At 40.6% G+C, this 18,697-nt stretch overlaps 2 protein-coding genes across 2 annotated transcripts; both read right to left on the reverse strand.

Moving 5' to 3' along the window:
- Window positions 1-3,203: 3,203 nt before the first annotated feature.
- Window positions 3,204-9,119, reverse strand: LOC121600646 (transcriptional activator protein Pur-alpha). The gene has a single exon (XM_041929454.1). It carries the CDS (start codon window positions 9,117-9,119, stop codon window positions 8,274-8,276), a length of 846 nt encoding a protein of 281 aa, XP_041785388.1. The 3' UTR covers window positions 3,204-8,273.
- A 22-nt stretch (window positions 9,120-9,141) lies between these two features.
- Window positions 9,142-17,912, reverse strand: LOC121600647 (ORM1-like protein). Its single transcript, XM_041929455.1, has 5 exons — window positions 17,645-17,912; window positions 17,421-17,572; window positions 17,195-17,339; window positions 11,881-12,119; window positions 9,142-9,811 (listed from the first exon to the last, which is right to left on the reverse strand). Exons 1-3 carry the CDS (start codon window positions 17,813-17,815, stop codon window positions 17,204-17,206), a joined length of 459 nt encoding a protein of 152 aa, XP_041785389.1. The 5' UTR covers window positions 17,816-17,912; the 3' UTR covers window positions 9,142-9,811; window positions 11,881-12,119; window positions 17,195-17,203.
- Between the last annotated feature and the right edge of the window lie 785 nt (window positions 17,913-18,697).

Below are 18,697 nucleotides of genomic sequence, written 5' to 3' on the forward strand. Positions count from 1 at the left end.
TAAAAAGTGTGCACAAGACACGAGCTATAGAACCGAAGGCAAACCGAGTCGTTTGCGAAGCCCACGTAGGCTTCTGTAATGGCTGGATGTAGGAGAGAAAATCCAGTTGATTTTTTTTTTCAAAAATTGATTTTAATTTATTTACTGTGTGTAAATAGGCACACGGTTTACTCTAGTGTGAAAAAGGACCAGTTTAGTGTGACCACGATGTGTTAATTGATTAGCAGATACGTTTAGATAGTGCTCTATTCTACATAGGATAGGATGAGTGTAGGACTTAGTACGAGCCTGTAGTACGTGCTCAGTACTTCGAACGAAATTGGACCGCTTCACTCTATGGTACACTTCGAGACGCTATACGAAGTAACCTGAACGAGTGAATGGTGTATACGAAAATAAACGAACTACCTTGATCATATGCGATCGAGCAATGTATAAACACCGCACGGGAGCTACTGTTTTCTCTTGTGTACATATTCCCATCGTGTTCTAGGTAAGTTTATAAACTTTCTACAGATTATTGTCACGTTACACTGCAACACTGCTTTTGTTGTCGGAACAACCGTCGTCGGCCAAGGCCTACCTAAAGGTTTATCGTATGATCAAGTAAAAGTTTTGCAACGGTTTTCTATTCATGTTTTAATCACATTTCACGGATTCTTTTTTATTAAAATTTGGCTTAGTAGATTTAGTAGATTAAAGCTCTATAGGCATACCAAGCCGGTTAACTTGTATGACTTAACAATATGCCCGTCATGAATTCAAGCCCCAAATAGAGACCGTGCCGCCATACGTAGGACTAACTATCCTGCTATGGGGGGTAATCCAAATGTCACTGAAAGCCAAGCCCACAAGTATTACAGGCAGGACCTTGACCGACAACGGTTGTTGAGCCAAAAGAAGAAGAAGAAGAGGCATACCAAGATCAGATCAAGAAAAAAAACTTCTGCAGCCATATTTCATAAGTTAACCCATTTATATTTTCATCATTAGCATTGTTGCTGAGGCTTTTCTGTTGGCGAAGTAAAAGATCAAACTAATAATACAGAGCCTCAGATTATCTTGTGCTGTATTGTGGAAGATCTTCGTAGGGGATCTGTGCAAATATACGATCATTCGATTGAAGTCTCTCGAAATTTCACTCAAAGTGGATCAAGTAACGTACCATAGAATGCGTTACGTATTGCCCTCTGATATATTTTACTCCCTCGAAATACTGCGATGGATACTTTAGCGATAGACGCAGGCACAAATAGATAGATGATGTGAACAAATCGCCACAACTCACACAAACGCCACTCGCCTTGAAAAACACAGTTGTTGCAAACAAATATGAATTCAGTGTTAGACGACGTTCGCTAATCGATCACTTAATCGTATCGTTTGAATCGCTTTCTATCATAAATCCAAAACGAACTAATTTTACGCCCACTTTGATTGGTTGGTTTTCGTTTGTTTGTTTTTATTTTTTTGTTCCTTTTTATTGGTTTGTAATCACATTTATTAGTATATTTCCTACTAACATTGTAACACCTGAATCAAATAATCAAAACACCTTTAAGCTATCGACTTTTTGTTTATTCCTTTTTCCGTTACCACCATTACTAGTGCAGTGTCTTGTCCGATGTTTTTCTTCACTGGTTTTGTTCGTGTGATCTCATTTCATCTTCGTTTCCAATTGCCCATCCTTCATGAACTTGGTACTATCTTTAAGCAGTTGCTTTCCATTTTTGCAGCTCTTTACCATTACCAGCAATTGGGTATGCTCATTCTTGCCCCCTTTGTTTGTGGTGTGTTAAGCACCGTTTCCCAGTACGTGTGCCGTTCGCTTTAATCTCGTTTGATCTTGTTTTGATTATTTTCAGCTTTTATTTCCTTTACACTCCATGTTGTTTCGGTACACATCTACACTCAGCTTTTGTTTGCAATTGCCTATGATGGTTCATTTGCTATGAGATGGCCGGCTAGAATTTTGTTTTTCGTTTCCACGTGCACTTTTCTAACCATTTCGGTTTCATTTTCTTCAAACACGCACACAACAACACAAATATTAGCCCACAAGTGGTTTGATGTATATTGTGAAAGAAATGAAAGTGTAATTCACTAAGTTATTAAGGTGACGCTGTTTTTGGTGATACAGAAAGTTTACATTAAACATAAATTCATTGTTAGAAGCGTTGCAGATTAATTACTTCACATGCATTATTGCACAGTATTTTAAAAAAGATCATTTTGCGAACAAAACCGACAATTAAATAAAACAGTAATTGTTGAATGAAAACAGGATCTGATCAAATCTACCTAAACTTTCCTGAATTTGACCACCATCGTTAAAGTTAGTAAACAGTACAGTACTAGCCATCGATCATCTATACTCCGTGATCATATCCCCTGATCTTATGCACTGTGGTATAGCTTTTTCGCTGATTTGTCTATCAAAGAATGGTTCTGAATTATTAATAGCATGTCAGCAAAATGCAGAAAAAAAGGAAAAATCGGTATTTCATCTTCATCTAAAAATATACTTTCTGTTCATTACTTTAAATTGTTTTGTATGGTTTAGCTTTGTTGTTTGTTACTTTATTTGTTTGTGTTGTCTTTCAATTGTTATTACTGTTCTGCTATTTTGGGTAAACCCCTCTGGGACGACTGTTTCCTAGTAATTTATCTTCTTTTCACCACGATTTATATTAATTGTCCTCTGTCATGCTGTGGATTTAATATAGGCTTTACTTAGTTATGTTGCATGTCACAGTTTTGATGTGTCTGTTCGTAGCACTATTATTTCTCTGAAGTATATATAACATTCTCTTTCCTTCTTTCTCTATCTCTTACTCTCTTCGCTTTTGTTTCATGTCTGTGTTTAATTTGCATACATGTAACTTCTATTGACTTTTTCATGATTGAGAATGTCTCCGTGCTTCTCATCCGGAAAGTTGTGTACTTTTACGCGTTGTTAAAATGTTGTTATCAGTAAAAAGTGAGCTAAAAGAACATAAAAAAATATTTAAAAAAAATTTAAAAATAAGAAACGAAATACATTTGAATAGTGCAAATTAAATCGATCAAAGGCGTTCATTTGGCAACCAAATCGTATTATCTAAATGGATGCGCAAAACAATGTGTGCATGTCTCTGATGGAAAATCAGTTTTCTCATGTTGCTAATTTCTTTCTGTTATCTTTTCTCAAAAGTTGCACATCCTCCATTCCATAGATATATTGTTTCATACATTTTCACTGCTACAGTTTGCGGGACAAAATCTGGCTACATATAAGTTTTTTATCTTTACTTTTCTCTTTTCTTATTCTCGTTTGGTTATACTTTTTTTTCATCTACTCCTTTTTAGCTTCTTGACTTAAACTTTCGCTTGCTTTATTTCTTAACATACTTGCCACTTTCTGCTTGCTTTCGCGTTGTGAATACACCTATCCGTTTTGTTTGTTGTACGGGACAGTTTTTCTTCTACACTTTTCTGGTTAGTTCTACTTTCAATAGTTTCTTCTACCTTTTCATTTGTTGCGCCACCGTTTGTGGGCTATCCGTTACTGCCCATTGTTTGATGTTTTGCCACAACGTTTGGTCGTTCTAGGTTTACGTATCGTATAAACTACAGCATGTCCCCTCATTGAATTTCCCAAGATAGTGTGTATGTATGTGTATGTGTGTGTTGTGTGTGTTGTGTATGTGTGTTTTTTTCGCCTCGACGATATGCCGATTGGCCGAATGGATCGATTTGGGGCAAGCCATGCACAGTGTGATCGAAGTTGCTTTATTCTAAACGGTAACACATTCGATAGCCTCGATATACGCTTTTTTGCGGAAGGAGATTTGATCTCCGAATGTCTTCAGCATCAGCTTACAAGTTGTTTGTTCACTATTTCTATATCGCCTCCAACGTCTCACATTTATGGTCTAGAGAGTTTGTGCTTGTTGCACAAGGATTGATCACGTTTGTTTTTGTTGTGTTTCGCTGTTTCATTGTTCTCACTGCGTCTATGACCATGCTTTTCTAATAATATATCCACTTTCTTCTTCTTTTAATTAAAGCTACTGTATGTAGGATGCGGAGTTTCTGGGAAACTCTCTCGCTGTTACACAACGGGACGAAATCGGAACAAAACGGATACTCTACTGATCAGATATTAGCTGATATTCCAATGTTTGGAAACCCGCATGCTTGAAGTTGGTGTACATTTCCATTGCCTTCGTTTTTAGACGAAAATTAAAGGTGCACTTTCATCTGCATGAGTGCATGATCACATTTTGAAGTCCGTTTGAAACGGAATGTTGTTTCTGGAGGTGAAAGCAAAATAGTATACAAGCATTCTCAGTACACGCCGCCTGTAGTTCATCCTTAGATTGGAACGATATCATCAAATTCTTTAACATTATGGGACAGTTAATGGGGGAGCACTAAGAAACGAAATCAAGAGAATATCCACAAACACACACACGGACACTGGCTCCACCGGAAACTTGTACATGAGTGTCAGGTCATGTACTTGATGTTTGTTTGTTTGTTTATAAGTTAATCATCTTTTAATTTTTCATTTTTCTTTTTTACAACTTTATGCACATCGAACGTGCCTATGAGCACCCATCGGCTTTACCGGATCCTCGAGATGCATGCATTTTAAATGTGATCGCTTAAAAATCGCACTATGCGATAAGTGGTAGTAGTTGCCGTATAAATTCGAGAAAAAACGATTCTATTTTATCGTGGCGGCTTGGTAGATATTTCGTGCGGCGCATTTTCCTATCTTATTTATCTTCAACGCAGCTGCAGTGTTTCGGTTCGGAAAAATGAACTATTGCTCTTAACCATTAATTGTATTCGAGAGTGTGTTCTTTGGGAATGTGTGTGGTGTGTGTTTGTTTTCGTTCATACCATTGTGTTTTAGTGTGCTTAAAGGCTCGTTTAAAAATTTCCAACCGAAAGTATGTTTTTTCCAACATTTTGAAGGTTTGCGTATTTCCCTTATCAGCATAATCTGCTCTTTTCGATTGACCATATTTTTCGTTTTGCGCATTAAATGCCTCGAATAATTACCCTATGGTAGTTTCTCTTATTGTAATTATATAATGTTGTTCTCTTTTTTTGTTCTTTGATTACTTTTTCTTTCTTAGTTTCTATTCCTTTCTTTGTTTGCCTCTATAATGCCAGTTCTTCTCATTGTTTTCGTCTTATATTTTCGTCTTTGTTTTCTTCTTTTCTTCTTTCTGTAGCTGGCAAATATTTAAATGCGCGGACGAATTATTTTCCACCCCTTACATACAGTGTTCCGCTGCTTGGATTACAGGATTTGCTCACGCCCTATGTCTTAAGCTGATTTCTATGTATTCTCTTCTAGTTTATTCACTATAATAGACTTAAAAGGAAACAACAGAATATAAAATTTCACAATATTTCATAATAGATAGAAGTCGGTAGAGTTTAAGACTTCCTTAATTGTAGCAATTTGGTTTTAGATCCATCTTTCTTTTTTTTGCATATTTCGACTCTGAGTTGCGTTGCAATGTTATTGCATTATAATCTTATTGCAATGTTTTGTTGGTAGTTGTTCACCTTGGTTCGCTTTTATTTATACATATCGACTTCAAAGGTTCTAATCGCTGTTGTAATGGGTCTTGGTTGTGTTATTTATTGACAGGACGATTCAAACATAACATTTTATCAATTTAACTGCGACTGGTGCCAATTAGTTTGTTAAAAAGCAATGAAAGAGCAGGCAACCGAACGCATGCGTTGTTGAATGTTGCCAGTAGGTACAGTGTATAATGTTTGAACTTTAGGCTGCGTAGTGAAACGTAATTGAAACAAATAAACGCATAATTACACTTACATTAATGATAGTTTGTACTTAGATCTTCATTTTTCGTACACACAAATACATGCAACTGTAAAACTTGTTTTACAACATCGCTTTTGCGCGAGGTTTTCAAAGAACACACAACGAATGTTTGGCTTGGCGAATTGTTCAACCAAGGTGAATGGCTCAGTAGAACACAGTACAGTAAAAATTATGCAAAACATTACTTCTTTCGTTTAACACTCTGTAATAGATGTGCATAAACTGCTTTCAATTGGTAGAACCTTTTTATAGAGGTATTTATAAAAACGAGATATTGAAAAGAGTAAACATAAAACACATTTTAACAAAAGCAAAAATACTTTCAGTTTTAAACCTATATTCTATGCCTTGTTGTACACAGTTGTTTTTTACAGCATTTTAGATTCGTCTTAAACGTCACTTTTTATCAATTGTTTCGATTCTGACAAAAAGGGGGTTTCCTTTCATAGTTTCTCTTCTGTGTTTTTTTTTTTGTATCGTCGTTTTAACTGCACTATTGATCTTTTGCTTTACGAAACATTTAACAGTAATATATATATTGACTTCGTTATAATTTGCATTTTCTGTATAAGTTTTTCTTTAACCATCGTTTTCTTAGCAAACCACCGCCCAGTCATGTTTTCTTTTCATTAAATAATCGAACTTAAATGAAATTTGTATAACACGTTAGCAAGAGTGAATGTTAAAATGTTTCTTAAATTTTCTTCTGATTAGCAGATTACACCAAGGTTGAAATCATTGCAGTACTTGAAAAAAAAGCATGTTGTAACTGAAGAAAAAGAAATCTTCAATGTTACAAAAAAACTAAAAGTTCCATTGTTAAGGTTAAAAGAGTCCTACACGATACTAATAGTCGTACAAAAGTTACCTTCCAATTTCATTTCCATTTACTGCATTTACTTTTTTACTGTGGTATCTTGTTGTGTTTTAATTTCGAGCGTATATATATCCAATAATGGAAAAAAACAAATACAACGTAAACTAGCAGTACACAACAATTTATTTTAACTTTTTAGAACAGTTTTCTTTCCACTTGCTGTCAACGTATCCATATATATTCAGATTTTATCTGAGTTTTCTGTTTAGTCTCTCCCCTGTTAATGTTCGGGGTATTTTATCCGTAGTGGCTTTCTCAGTGTTTTTTTTTTCTTTTTTCTTATTCGGTTCATTCGATCCTTTTGCATTGCGAATGGCGGATTGTATTGTTTCGCAGATTTGTTAACGCCCGTTCAATTATGATGATAACCTTTCTCTTTCCTCAGTGTCGTTTGTGTGTTTGTGTAGCTCAGCTTGTGTGAATTTAAAATGGTTTACTCTTTTACTCTAATTATCGGTTATGCACGATAAGTTTTTTTACAGAGAAACTCCCTCAACATTTTCTACTAAAGACTGTAGCTGAGACGTTCTTGACTTGGTTAGATTAAAGGACAGAATCCAAATTCAGCCCACACAGGTAGAAAAAGAAAAGCTTTCACAAACGATGAGACGATGACGATATACAGCCACTATCCATGCAATCGCGCGTTTGCTGTTTAATATGTCTGGTCTGGTCTAGTTTTTCGCTGCCTCACGTGTAAATAACACGAGACATAAGTAAATTAAAAAAAACTAAATAAAGTAACAGACGCAAAAATAAACAATCTTACAAAACAAAAGCCTAAGAACAAGAAAACGAAACATAATGGGGAGAAAATGTGTAGCTTATCTTTCTTTACCTATCTGACATCTTGCATTTTCATGCTAAATCGATATTTCTATCGTGTTCTACGCGCATCTTCATCTTTTTGTTTCATTCGCCTTTTCCACTACAAGGGTTACCATTCTCTTAATATGCATTTTGCTATTAACTGTTTCTGCCGTTTAACGTTTCCTCAAACTACCTGCAACCACCACCATGTTCAATTTAGCTTCAAACTACAAACCAACCAATTCGTTTGTCCTAGATTTTAACTGAATTTGCTCCCCAGCCACTAGTTATACCCAACTGTTTTTTTTTAAATTATGTGTTTGTTTTTGTTGTTGCTTTGTTTTATTCGTCAGCTTCCCTCTCTCATTTTCGTCACTTTGTGAATGTAACGGATGTGTAATGGTGCATCTCATTCGTTCGAATTTCATTCAACTTTCCATGGTCTGCTCTCATTTCTATTGGGTCTACGGTTTATTAATAGTATAATCTTTATTATTATTTGTTTGTTTGTTTTCTTCTTTTTTATATTTCTCGCTCTCTCTCGCTCTCCCTCTTTCTTTTTCTATCTCTGAACTGTATCTTTCTGCTATGCTTTTTCATATAGTTTGAATCTGGGCTTGCTGTATATGCTTTTGCTTGTTTGCTTGTTGGGGTTGCTTGCTACTAGTTCTTCGCTTATCTTTGCTTGTTTGTTCATTTTGTTGTTGGTTTTCGCTTCATTAACTCAAAATTTTACATATTATTTGATGTTTGCTTTTGTAAAGTATTATCGGCAGTGATTGAAGAAGTAGTTGACTCGGACGTTTTCTTCATTTTGTCACAGTAATCGGTGAGGATGTCGCGGAACCGTGACCAGCACTTTTCCGGCACCGTGATCGCGGTGCGGAAGTTGCTTTTCACCTCCGACACCCGCATATATATTCCCCGGCTATTCTGCCCGATGTCGAAGTAGAAATTTTTGTTATCGACCCGCATATGGCGACCCTCGGGCAGCTCGCCCTTGTAACCACCATCGTTTGTGCCGAACTCCTCGAGCAGGTCGGTCAGCGCGTCGCGGAACTCGATCATACCCTGTGCCGGAATGGCGATCTGCGAACGGGGGCCGCCACGCGTGATCGTCTGCGAAACGCGTAGAAACCGGCCCCGCACGTTCTCCTTCAGGTCCAGATAGTACCGCCGGTTGTCCTTGATCATCATCTCCGACTTTAGCTTGCCGTCCTCGGGCACATTGTCCGGGTTGGGCGGGCCGAGCGACGCGTAATAGTCGCTGAAAGTCGACAGATGGTCCCGGAACTCGGCCGCGGTCGACAGGGCCAAAAAGATCTGGCTGCGCCGCCCGTCCGCACCGATCTCGGCCACCTTGATGAACCGGCCGCGGCGATTCTGCTTCACATCCAGGTAGAAGCGCTTCGACTGGATCTGCAGCATCTTCGTAGCCAGCTCCTGCTCCGTCTGCTGGCTCTGCTGGCCCGAGTCGAAGTCGCCGCTGCCGCCACCACCCAGCACGCCTCCGCCGTCCATCTTTTGTGAATAGTCCTTTTGGGCGCCTCCGTCGTGTCCACTACCAGTGTCGGACATTTCCGAGGTGCCACCGAACCAACCGAGAGTCAGATTAAAGTTTATTTTCTAAGCCGCTTTGGAACCGGGAAAACAAGAAAAGTGACAGGGATAAGGCCCCTGTGTACTAGTAGTAGCGCTGGTGCTACTACTACTGCTGCTGCTACTACTACTACTGCCACCACCCCTCTTCGGTGATCGCAGCCCCAAGCCCGCTTGTCCGACGGTTACGAAAGCAAGCGAACTGCGGCAAAGTTTGCTATGAATCTAATACGAACAAAAATCGTCCTGATCCGGCGCCAAACGTTGTGGTGAGTTATTCTGCTGACCTGACCTGCCTTGTGCGTGACAATGGTGGCGCTGAACCGATTGGTTTACTGGACCGTTCGTGCGGTTCCGTCCGATCCTACGCCTCCGCCGGCCTCCACCAACATATACCGTCCACCCGGCCCGGCTTACAGCATCCAACGTACGTCCACAGCGCCTTCCTGCACCTGCCCGTTTAGCGTAATCCCCTGCAGCACCGAAACGGTAGTTACTGTCGTTACATCTGCCGCTTCCTTTAACGCGCAACGCAACACATTCTTCCTCCGTTGCTATTGGTCATCTGCTAGACGCTGAACGCCACGCATTAGTGAAGATGTGGTTTTGCAGCATTCAAAGTAATTCTCCACGTTCGGTCTTGTTACCTGCTACCTGTCTAGGCGTATTCACTGAGAGCCTAAAATGTGCACATACGAAAACAAAAAACAAGATATGATAATTTGTTCTTCTTTGCAAACCATAACAATGTCAATACAACGTACATTGAATAAAGATTCCAGTAAAGATCATCGATGACCGCAGATTGGACATATTTACACCAAAACCCAAAGTGTATTTGATGTACGTGTGTGTGTGCGAGTGATATCCGAAAAAAGCACCAGTGATTGAAGGGAAGAATGATCCATGCAAGAAGTCGCCACAGCATACAAACATGAAAAAAGGGGGAAAAGAACATTATTATTGATCAGTTAACATGACAGGGACAATATAGAGTTAACATTAGCATCACTGCAAGATGCACTAGATTAGGCGTATTAATTAAACCCTTGTGAACTTTGATCCGGTTCAAACTCCCCAACAACTATCCCAGAAGGTGGGGACCGTTCTGAAGAATAGTTCGCTAAATCACATCCATGCCATCCTGTGCACGGTGTTTGTTGGGGTATTCCAAAAACCAGGTACTGTACACGCACGTAACCAAAACACACACACACGAACACTCCGCTGTCGGTGAAAAAGACAGATATTCAAACGAGCGAGAACTCTTTTTACACCTGGTGGAAGGCCACCTTGACTGCCCTTATGTTGCTTTCGCGGAGGGCAGCTGCTAATGGTGACCGGTTTTAATCGAAAATGTCTCAGAAAGCGTGGACTTTTCAACAACAGCAGAAATTTCCTTGTTCATTACTTGACCATTGCTTTTTTGTGCTATGCAGCAGGATGAAGTTCTCCGAGACGAGGGCTTATTATGATGATGTGTCTTTTCCCTGGCCACGGTGACACTTCACGCTAATGATACACGCACTTTTTCCTACTCCTTATCACATGCACGAGCTGTTTTCTATGCAAAAATCGTATTTCCTCGCCTGGTTTCTTTGCATATCGAGTTTATTGCCTCCCTATGCGAAGAAATATTGCATTCCTTTGCAGTGTGGATTTTGGCACACTGGCATTCCTTAGGAATGGAAGAATGGTTTCCATTAACAGAACGCGCCTTGCTCCGGCTGATGTTTGAATGATGCTGACTGACCCCGGTACGTATGCGGTTCTGTACTGAAATCGAGTTTATCTAATCGTGCCAAACTTCACCATTTTGATACTATTAAGCGTCTGCCTAAAACAACACGCTCTTGGCACGCCAAATCTGCACATCAACCTGAAAAATCACTGCAATTGGCCGGTTTAAATAACGTCCTACAAGCTCGATAGGTAGCACAAAAACGCACGTAGAACGTAAATCTTTGCCGTAACGAGATCCAAACTAATTACCGCGCCGAGTTTTGTACTGTCAAAAATGTTGGCTGCTTGCTCTACTGCTGCTGCTGCTGCCAAGATGACGGCTGACGACAACGAATCGCTTTTTTTACACACAGTCTCGCTCGCGTTACAGAGAGCAGACACGCACACAGTGAAATACACACGCACACATACACACACACACATGCACACACGTACAGTAATTTTGTTTCTCCTTTGCACCGTCGCTTCTTTTCACGCGCTTTTTCCTTCACTCAAAGCATTTCAAATGCTCTCAACATTGCATTACAGCAGCAGCAGTAGCGCGCTTGCATGGCGACAGTCACCTTCGCGAGCCGACACGCACACACACACAAACACTTACGTTCGCACAAACGCTAATACACCGCACAGAGCTGTACGCACATTTCGATACAGCTGCCTCCGCGTCGACAGGTTATTCGCTCGCCATTCTTTGCCACTCTCGCTCGCTCTCTTACGTTCTCCCTTTTTCTCTCGATAATCCTCTTTCTAACACTGATTCTCTCTCTATCGATAGAAGCACAACCACCACAGACGACATCAGCACGGTTACGTTTTATGCTAAACTTTTCCACTTTTTTAGTTTTGAGAAAAAAAAACCCAAAAGCAACTCCACTTTTCCCCCAACACACAAACTCACACGGACACGTCTTTGAAAGTTTGGAATTTAAATTCCATTGTCTAACATCTTTAACCCTGAAACACTTGTCTCACCCTTTTATCCATCCATGCAACGTACCGATTTATAGCGATCAGCTGAATTTGCTGCTGGTGCTGCTACTGCTGCTGATCCGGCAGGGTAGCAGTCCAGCTCCCACCTCTACCACCGCGTCTACACCACCAGACCTGTTCCGAGCGGGTTTGCCGCAGCCTCACGTCCCGCTACGGGGCGCTGCTGCTGCTGCTGCTGCTGCTCCTCTTGCAGACGGACCTGACGGGCGTTAATCCGTTTTTAGCCACACCGTTTCACACGGGCACCTACAAACAGTTACAGAAAGAACGGATAAGTATGCACAAAGGACCCAAGAAGTACGATTTACTGCATATCGCACAAGGAACTAACTCTGTTATTTCCTGCGACCAAACACACTTTGACGGACGATGGTAAATTTTCGACCAAGAAAAGTCACAACTGTCAAGCGCAATTATGAGAGCAAATACGCCAGCAAAGGGCATAGAATGAGAGAGAATGATGGGAAGAGAAGAAAGAGCGAGCGAGCGAGAGCGAACGAATGTGTGTTTCTCGCACACAAGAGATTAATCGTTCGCTCTTCTTTCGTGCATTTCTTTGTTACGCACTCTCTTGCTCTTGCTGCCTATTTCCCTCTCGCTCTGTAGCTCTCGCCCTTTATTGGACTCTTTCATTTCATCTCAGAGAAAAAGAAAAAATATTCAAAATTTTCTCCATATCACCAGGAATATCCACTATTAATATGTTTTTTCAACTTATTAAAACATCAATCCTTTTGGATGATGGAAAACGTACTTCTGCAGCAACAATGGTATTCTACATTGATAAATAAGCAGCTAGGGGCGCAGTATGCGGCGCCCCTTTTGAAACGTACCAGGAGTCTCCATCCGCTTTCAGACAAGAAAAAATAGGTCCTGCGGACGAACTGTATCCGCATGCGATGATCACGCCAATAAGGTTAATGATCTTGAGGTTAATGCATCAAACGATGCCATTAGCCTTATGACTTTGGGACAAGACAGCGCCATTACGATAAAAACCATACCAAAGCATGTTAATCGATGAATTACGATTTTCTGGCTTTTTTATATGAAACTCTAACAGCAGATTTTTTGTTGTGCATTTTCGCAACTAGGCTGGACAATATATCCGCATGCAATTACACCAAACTAGGGCTACAGCAATGCTGGACCAGTGGGAAAAATCGATACGATACTGATTTTAATTATACATTCAATGTCACAAAGCGAATAGGCTCGTGCCGCTCAAGTGCGCGCACTGTTCGAAACGGGATGCAAAATTTATCCTGGAGAGAGCTTCATCCGATCTGTTTTGCATGCTGACCCACCAGCAACCCGTTCGGTATTGAACAAACGGAACCACTGTGTCATAAGGAAGAGGACGAAGAATGGGGGAAAAACGAACCGTTCGCTGAGGCAAATTTTTTGCACTGGTTTGTATGTACCGCTTCGGTTTGAATGCACTTGCAGAACTGCGTATAGTGGAGGTGAAGGAGTAGAGGGCAGTTTTCTGCACCCTCCCACTTTGCTGCAGAAAAGACACGTACAAACACAATGTGGCGATTAAATCGATACTCTTTATACAAATTTTGATCAAGTCTTGCCATCCCGTAGGGGCCCATTAGAAACGGGAGGATTGTTAGTTCAGCTCGGTGTTAGAATTAGGCAAACTGTTTAAACCCACGTACATTTGTTCCCATTCCATTTTTATACGACACTACTGAAAAACGTTTTTGTGCTTCTTAGTCGCGAAAAGGGCACCGTACCATGGCAGTATTATTGCACATACCAAGCTGTTGTACGCTGTGTGTATACTGAACGCACTCACCATGGAGTGCTACAAATGTCATTGCTTTTCTCAGCGAAATATAAAAAAACTCACAAACACACACGCACACACATTTCACATGTTCATCATATGGCTACCGCGTTGCACGGAAAATATAATCTTTATCCTTGTCCTGTAACACAGCGCACGTTGCATGAGAGAGAGAGAGAGAGCCGAGAGAGAGAGAGAGCGTGAAAAATCCTCCTCCTTTAGTCTGGCAAAGAACAAACTCACCCCGTCCGACCGACTTGTACGCTGAGAGCATAGAAAAACTCGATTTTTCCCAAAGAGAGCCAAAAAGATGGTGAAGAATTGACGGAAGGCGAACGAAAAAGAAGAATTCAGTATCGACAGAAAACGAGGATGGTAGCGAAAAGGGTTTTTTTTGCTTCTTGCGAGACATTATTTCATAACTCCGCACACACACACAAACACTGTCCCTCCCCCTTCCACGCAAATAAATGATTTTCCATCCTTTTTCGATTTCAAGAAAAGAGGCAATAAAGATCACTTGCAGTCGCTGCTGATATGGTGAATATACGGACACAGCATTGATGTTCGGTTTCCATTCCGCCACCTTTTGGCCAGTTCCAAGCGAACTTCCCGTGCTTTGTCGATCGTGTTTTCCCCAGTGGGACCCCTTTCCAGGTTAAAAGGATTAGAACGGATTTCACTAACACTAAACGTACATTATAAATGATTGTACGAGCATAAGGTCCGCATCGTTGCACATACATGCACGCACACACACACACACACTCACAGATAGAGCCACCAAGCGTCTCCACCAGTGGAAAAGGAATGAAAGGCTGGGAAGATTTTGTTTTTTCTCACAACCTTTCACTAACGACTGACGGAAATGATATCGGGGGAAAAACGTAACACAGACTACTGAAATACGGGAAATGCTTTCAACCGGCCATATACTTTACTTTCACACTTTCCCTACAGTATAGTACCTGTCGAGGGTAGTAAGAGTACCGCGGTAGTGTCTGCGGACAAATACGCCGATATTACTGACGTGCGCCAATGCTTTCGAATGACTGAGAGTGGCGTACCCGTGTCGCTGGCCCGAAAGCGAAAATCCTCACCACTCTCGGGACACCGGAAGGACATTCCGGAGAGCCACTGAACCGACCGTGGCGCGTTGTTGCACGAGAGCGGACTACAGAAACTGTATCGCCGATGGTGGCGACTTTGGCGGAAAATACTATAATCAAATGACGAAACGGCACGTGCAGCTGTTAGGAAGTTCCACTGTACGGCCGTCTAGCTTCCCCAACCAATGGGGTGTAGCCGAAACGGTTGGTTGGGCAGAATGACACGGGAATGACACTGTGCAGCTCAAATTTTACATTGAAGTTCCGGTGTACCATCCTGATAAAATCACCCAACATCTATTGCAATCGCACTTAATATTTGCAAATTTAGAAGCAAAAAATTAAAAACAATGTTAGATCTACATTAACAATCCATTTTTAAAATCAAAAGTGACGCTCACTAGAATACCAAAAAAAAAACTGCAAGGCCATATTTTTAACAAAATCATTGACAATTTTCCTTTTTCTCTTTTAAATTTTTAATCATGCTTAACACCTGCTGGAAACATTCATATTTCGAAATGGTTAAACATTAATCAACCACTAATTTTTCCCCACACTTGACGCCATCTTGCAAGGGAAAGTTCGATACGATACGACGAGGCCAACCATCGAAATTATCCTTCTCAATGCAAAGCACTTCCCATGCGTTACGTTTCTCATGCGTACGGCTTCGACGACACCACCAACCAAGGAAGATCACGCGTCACGCACACTTTTTGCTCCACTGTACCCCAATCTACCATCCCTTCATGTTCCTTCAACCACCAAATTCATCCCCTTCTTACGCCTGTCTGGATGGCATGGCTGGATAAATTGATAAAGTCCAACCCCTTACGCGTTCCTGCCAGCGGATTTGATGATGTGTGCCAAGAGCACCGCTGCTGTTGATACTACTACCACACCCCCTCCCCTCCCCCTTTTTGGCCCGTTGAATGGTCGATCGTTGCCTACCACAACAACCAAACCGACCAGCTCGAAAATCCCTTGCGCTAACCGCACAGTCAGGTGCGGTAGCGTTTTGCGTGTGAGCTTTCCCGCCACATTCCCCAACGGCATGCGGCTATAGCTCCGTCCGTTACTTTCGTGGGATTGTGTGCGTGCGCAAACCAACCACCCACCCATCGAGGCGTTTTATTTTTTGGGGAGTTAAGGGAACGGATACCGCGGAGCACGGCACAGCACAATGCCCTTATTTAACTTCTTCTGTCTGTCCACCCCCCCCCCGGTTCGCTCGGTATTTCGCCAGCAGCCAGTACACGGGGGGTCAACGAACTGCGACGCACGACGTTTCTCTGGTCAATGTCATTAAAAAACTTTTTCGAGAGAATGCGATTTGATCGGTGATTTTCCACCAACGCGATAAGCGAATTCAAACATGTTGATGGTGCGTATAGCGGGAATCGTCGAAAAAGTGAGCCACAGTTTTTGTTTTTGTCAAATCTGTACTCCATTTAGGTCTGGGAGGGCTCGTCCTTGATGGAACATTATTTTTTTCGACAGGGTTTTTTTTCTTTCGGAAACTGACCTAAAACGGAATGGGTTTCGCTTCTAATTTAACCATATGTAAGATTTGCTTATGTGGCAGACAAGGAGAAGGAAAGAGAAATTCTTTTAATGAGAGAAACGTTGCAAATGGGAGATAGAGAGAGAGAGAGAGAGAGAGAGAGAGAGAGAGAGAGAGAGAGAGAGAGAGAGAGAGAGAAAGCGAACTGATTTAGAAAGGAGAGTAGATTTGAGACTGTATCCTACTGCGATTAGCATGGTAGCAAGAGCGAACACGTTTAGGCACAACAAAGTACACCATGAGGACTCGAAGACTTGCCTTTGTTCCACACGTGCAAGAAGCGTTATGTTGCAAAATAGGATTTCTCCAATGCAACGCAACATCTTCGTCTGCGACACATTGTTTCACTCTCTTTCTCTCTATTAATTTACAAAAACAAAAATTTAGTATTTTAGGACCAACATTTTTGTTCGGTTGATGCAGGATATAGAGCACTATAAAGGCAATCATTTTAATCCATAAGCATTTCATACACATGTTAAATACAATTCGGCTTTATAGTGTTTGTTTTAATGTATGTTTGTTTTAAAAATATGTTTTACTTTATTTGACACATTACACAGCACATTTAATATAGCCCATGAGAGTTGTTTCAAAAACTAAAGCAAAGATTCAGTCTACATCGACATTATGTTTGTTATGCGTAGTTTAACGAGTAAACTCGTATTCGCTATTCATTTTATGTAGTCACTATACTCTATAGTCTTTTTTGTTCACAATAGAGAAAAATATCGTTCAATTTACAGTCCGATGATTGCCATTTCTGTACATCCAGATTTCATAGTTTTGAAATATGTACAGAATTTTTACAAGTCATTATTTAGGACCATGAAGTAAATTCACTTACCAACCCTTTTTAGTATTTGTTTATGCCAAACAGACGTACGCCATGGAATTGGGGCAACTTCGGTACGAGTACCACGACGAGCGAAATAAAGTTGACAATAAAATGATCGATATCGTTGCGCGTGTAAAGACACGTCAGCAGGAACCTGCAAAGGATTGACAATAGATACGGGTTTTGTTTAACAGATACTTTGCATCAAAAGTAGTTAACTTGAATTGAAGCTTACAAAACGATTGGAGCAGCGGTCAGGAATTTTCTCGTCGTCGTTAACTGTTCGCCACAGTTGATCTGCTCCCAGTGCGTGTATTTACGATTCTCACCCGCATCGATGCTCATCCATGGGGCGCCCTTTATGCAATGCAGGAAGTACAAATGGGCCTGTAAATCAGTTTTTCAAGAGAAAAGAGTTTAGCCTGTCCACGCACTCCGTTCCATACCAAACTCACTTACCAGGTTGTGTGCGATGTTCGTAATTGTCCACGCGTACGGGATCTGCACAAACGGTATGGCCAGCAGAACAATGTGGAAGATAGTGATGCCAAGCACGTACGCAAGCCACAAACCACGGGAATCGAGCCAGGTTGCGTTTGGATTCGGATCGCCATTACCACCGGCAAGCATTTTTGCTGTAGTTTTAGCAAGCGCCAATTGAGAACAGTTCCAAGCGCAACAAATAGCCAGCTGACATTTGATTGTTTGTTTATTTGCGTTTTCTTCAGAGTAAGGGTATGCTCTACTGTTTTTTTTTCGCACATAGGGTTATTGCACTCCATACATTTTGGCCAAAATTTGGGCAATGAGATGTGATATTAAAACATCAAAATTGCTTACCAAATACATAATAAATAAATATTTTACTTTTGCATCTATTATGACTAAAACTTGTTCATTCATTCAATAATACACTTTTTATCCTGATCGAACTTGACAAAATGAATCAAAGTTCCAAAAAGGTACCAGTTTAATAGAAATAATAATTTTAAAGCATTTTCAAAGAGCTTTACGGTTTTTGGCAATGAATCATTCTTTGATGATAATATTTGTTGCACTAATTTTTACACCAAAATTCTATTAAAATAATACTTTTGGATTGATCAGCAATTTGGAACCACTACATCTACTGTGGTTGATTTTGAAAAGACCGTTGCAATCTTGATTGCTGGAGAACTTGAATTTGATTGATTTCAAATCTGGACGACCTGTTCGCTTCCGCTACCTGTATTAAAACGGGTAATCAAACAAACATACAATTTAAATGTAACGGAATGTGCTGTATGATTTTCCATAACTCAATTATGGACAATCATGGTGTTGCGGCTCGCAATGATAAACAAGTGATGCTCAGTTCTGATCTATGGTAAGGTGTAATCGCATTGAAGGTCTTATCCGTATGGCATAGCAATCAGTATTATAAAAAAAAATATTGAAGAAAACTTTACATATCATACGTTAAACTATTCAATCGATGAGATGAATTATACTTGGTAAAATGTCCTAGATTCC

The sequence above is a fragment of the Anopheles merus genome, chromosome 3L, assembly GCF_017562075.2.
Source record: "Anopheles merus strain MAF chromosome 3L, AmerM5.1, whole genome shotgun sequence".
NCBI classification, from domain to species: Eukaryota; Metazoa; Arthropoda; class Insecta; order Diptera; family Culicidae; genus Anopheles; species Anopheles merus.

Excerpts from the sequence above, each read along its gene's own strand:
- LOC121600647 (XM_041929455.1), bottom strand. The coding sequence starts at position 17,815 with ATGCTTGCCGGTGGTAATGGCGATCCGAATCCAAACGCAACCTGGCTC. Across the intron at positions 17,573-17,644 it reads CGAACATCGCACACAACCTG|GCCCATTTGTACTTCCTGCA; the intron begins GTAAGTGAGTTT and ends ACTGATTTACAG. Across the intron at positions 17,340-17,420 it reads ACCGCTGCTCCAATCGTTTT|GTTCCTGCTGACGTGTCTTT; the intron begins GTAAGCTTCAAT and ends AATCCTTTGCAG.
- LOC121600646 (XM_041929454.1), bottom strand. The coding sequence starts at position 9,119 with ATGTCCGACACTGGTAGTGGACACGACGGAGGCGCCCAAAAGGACTAT.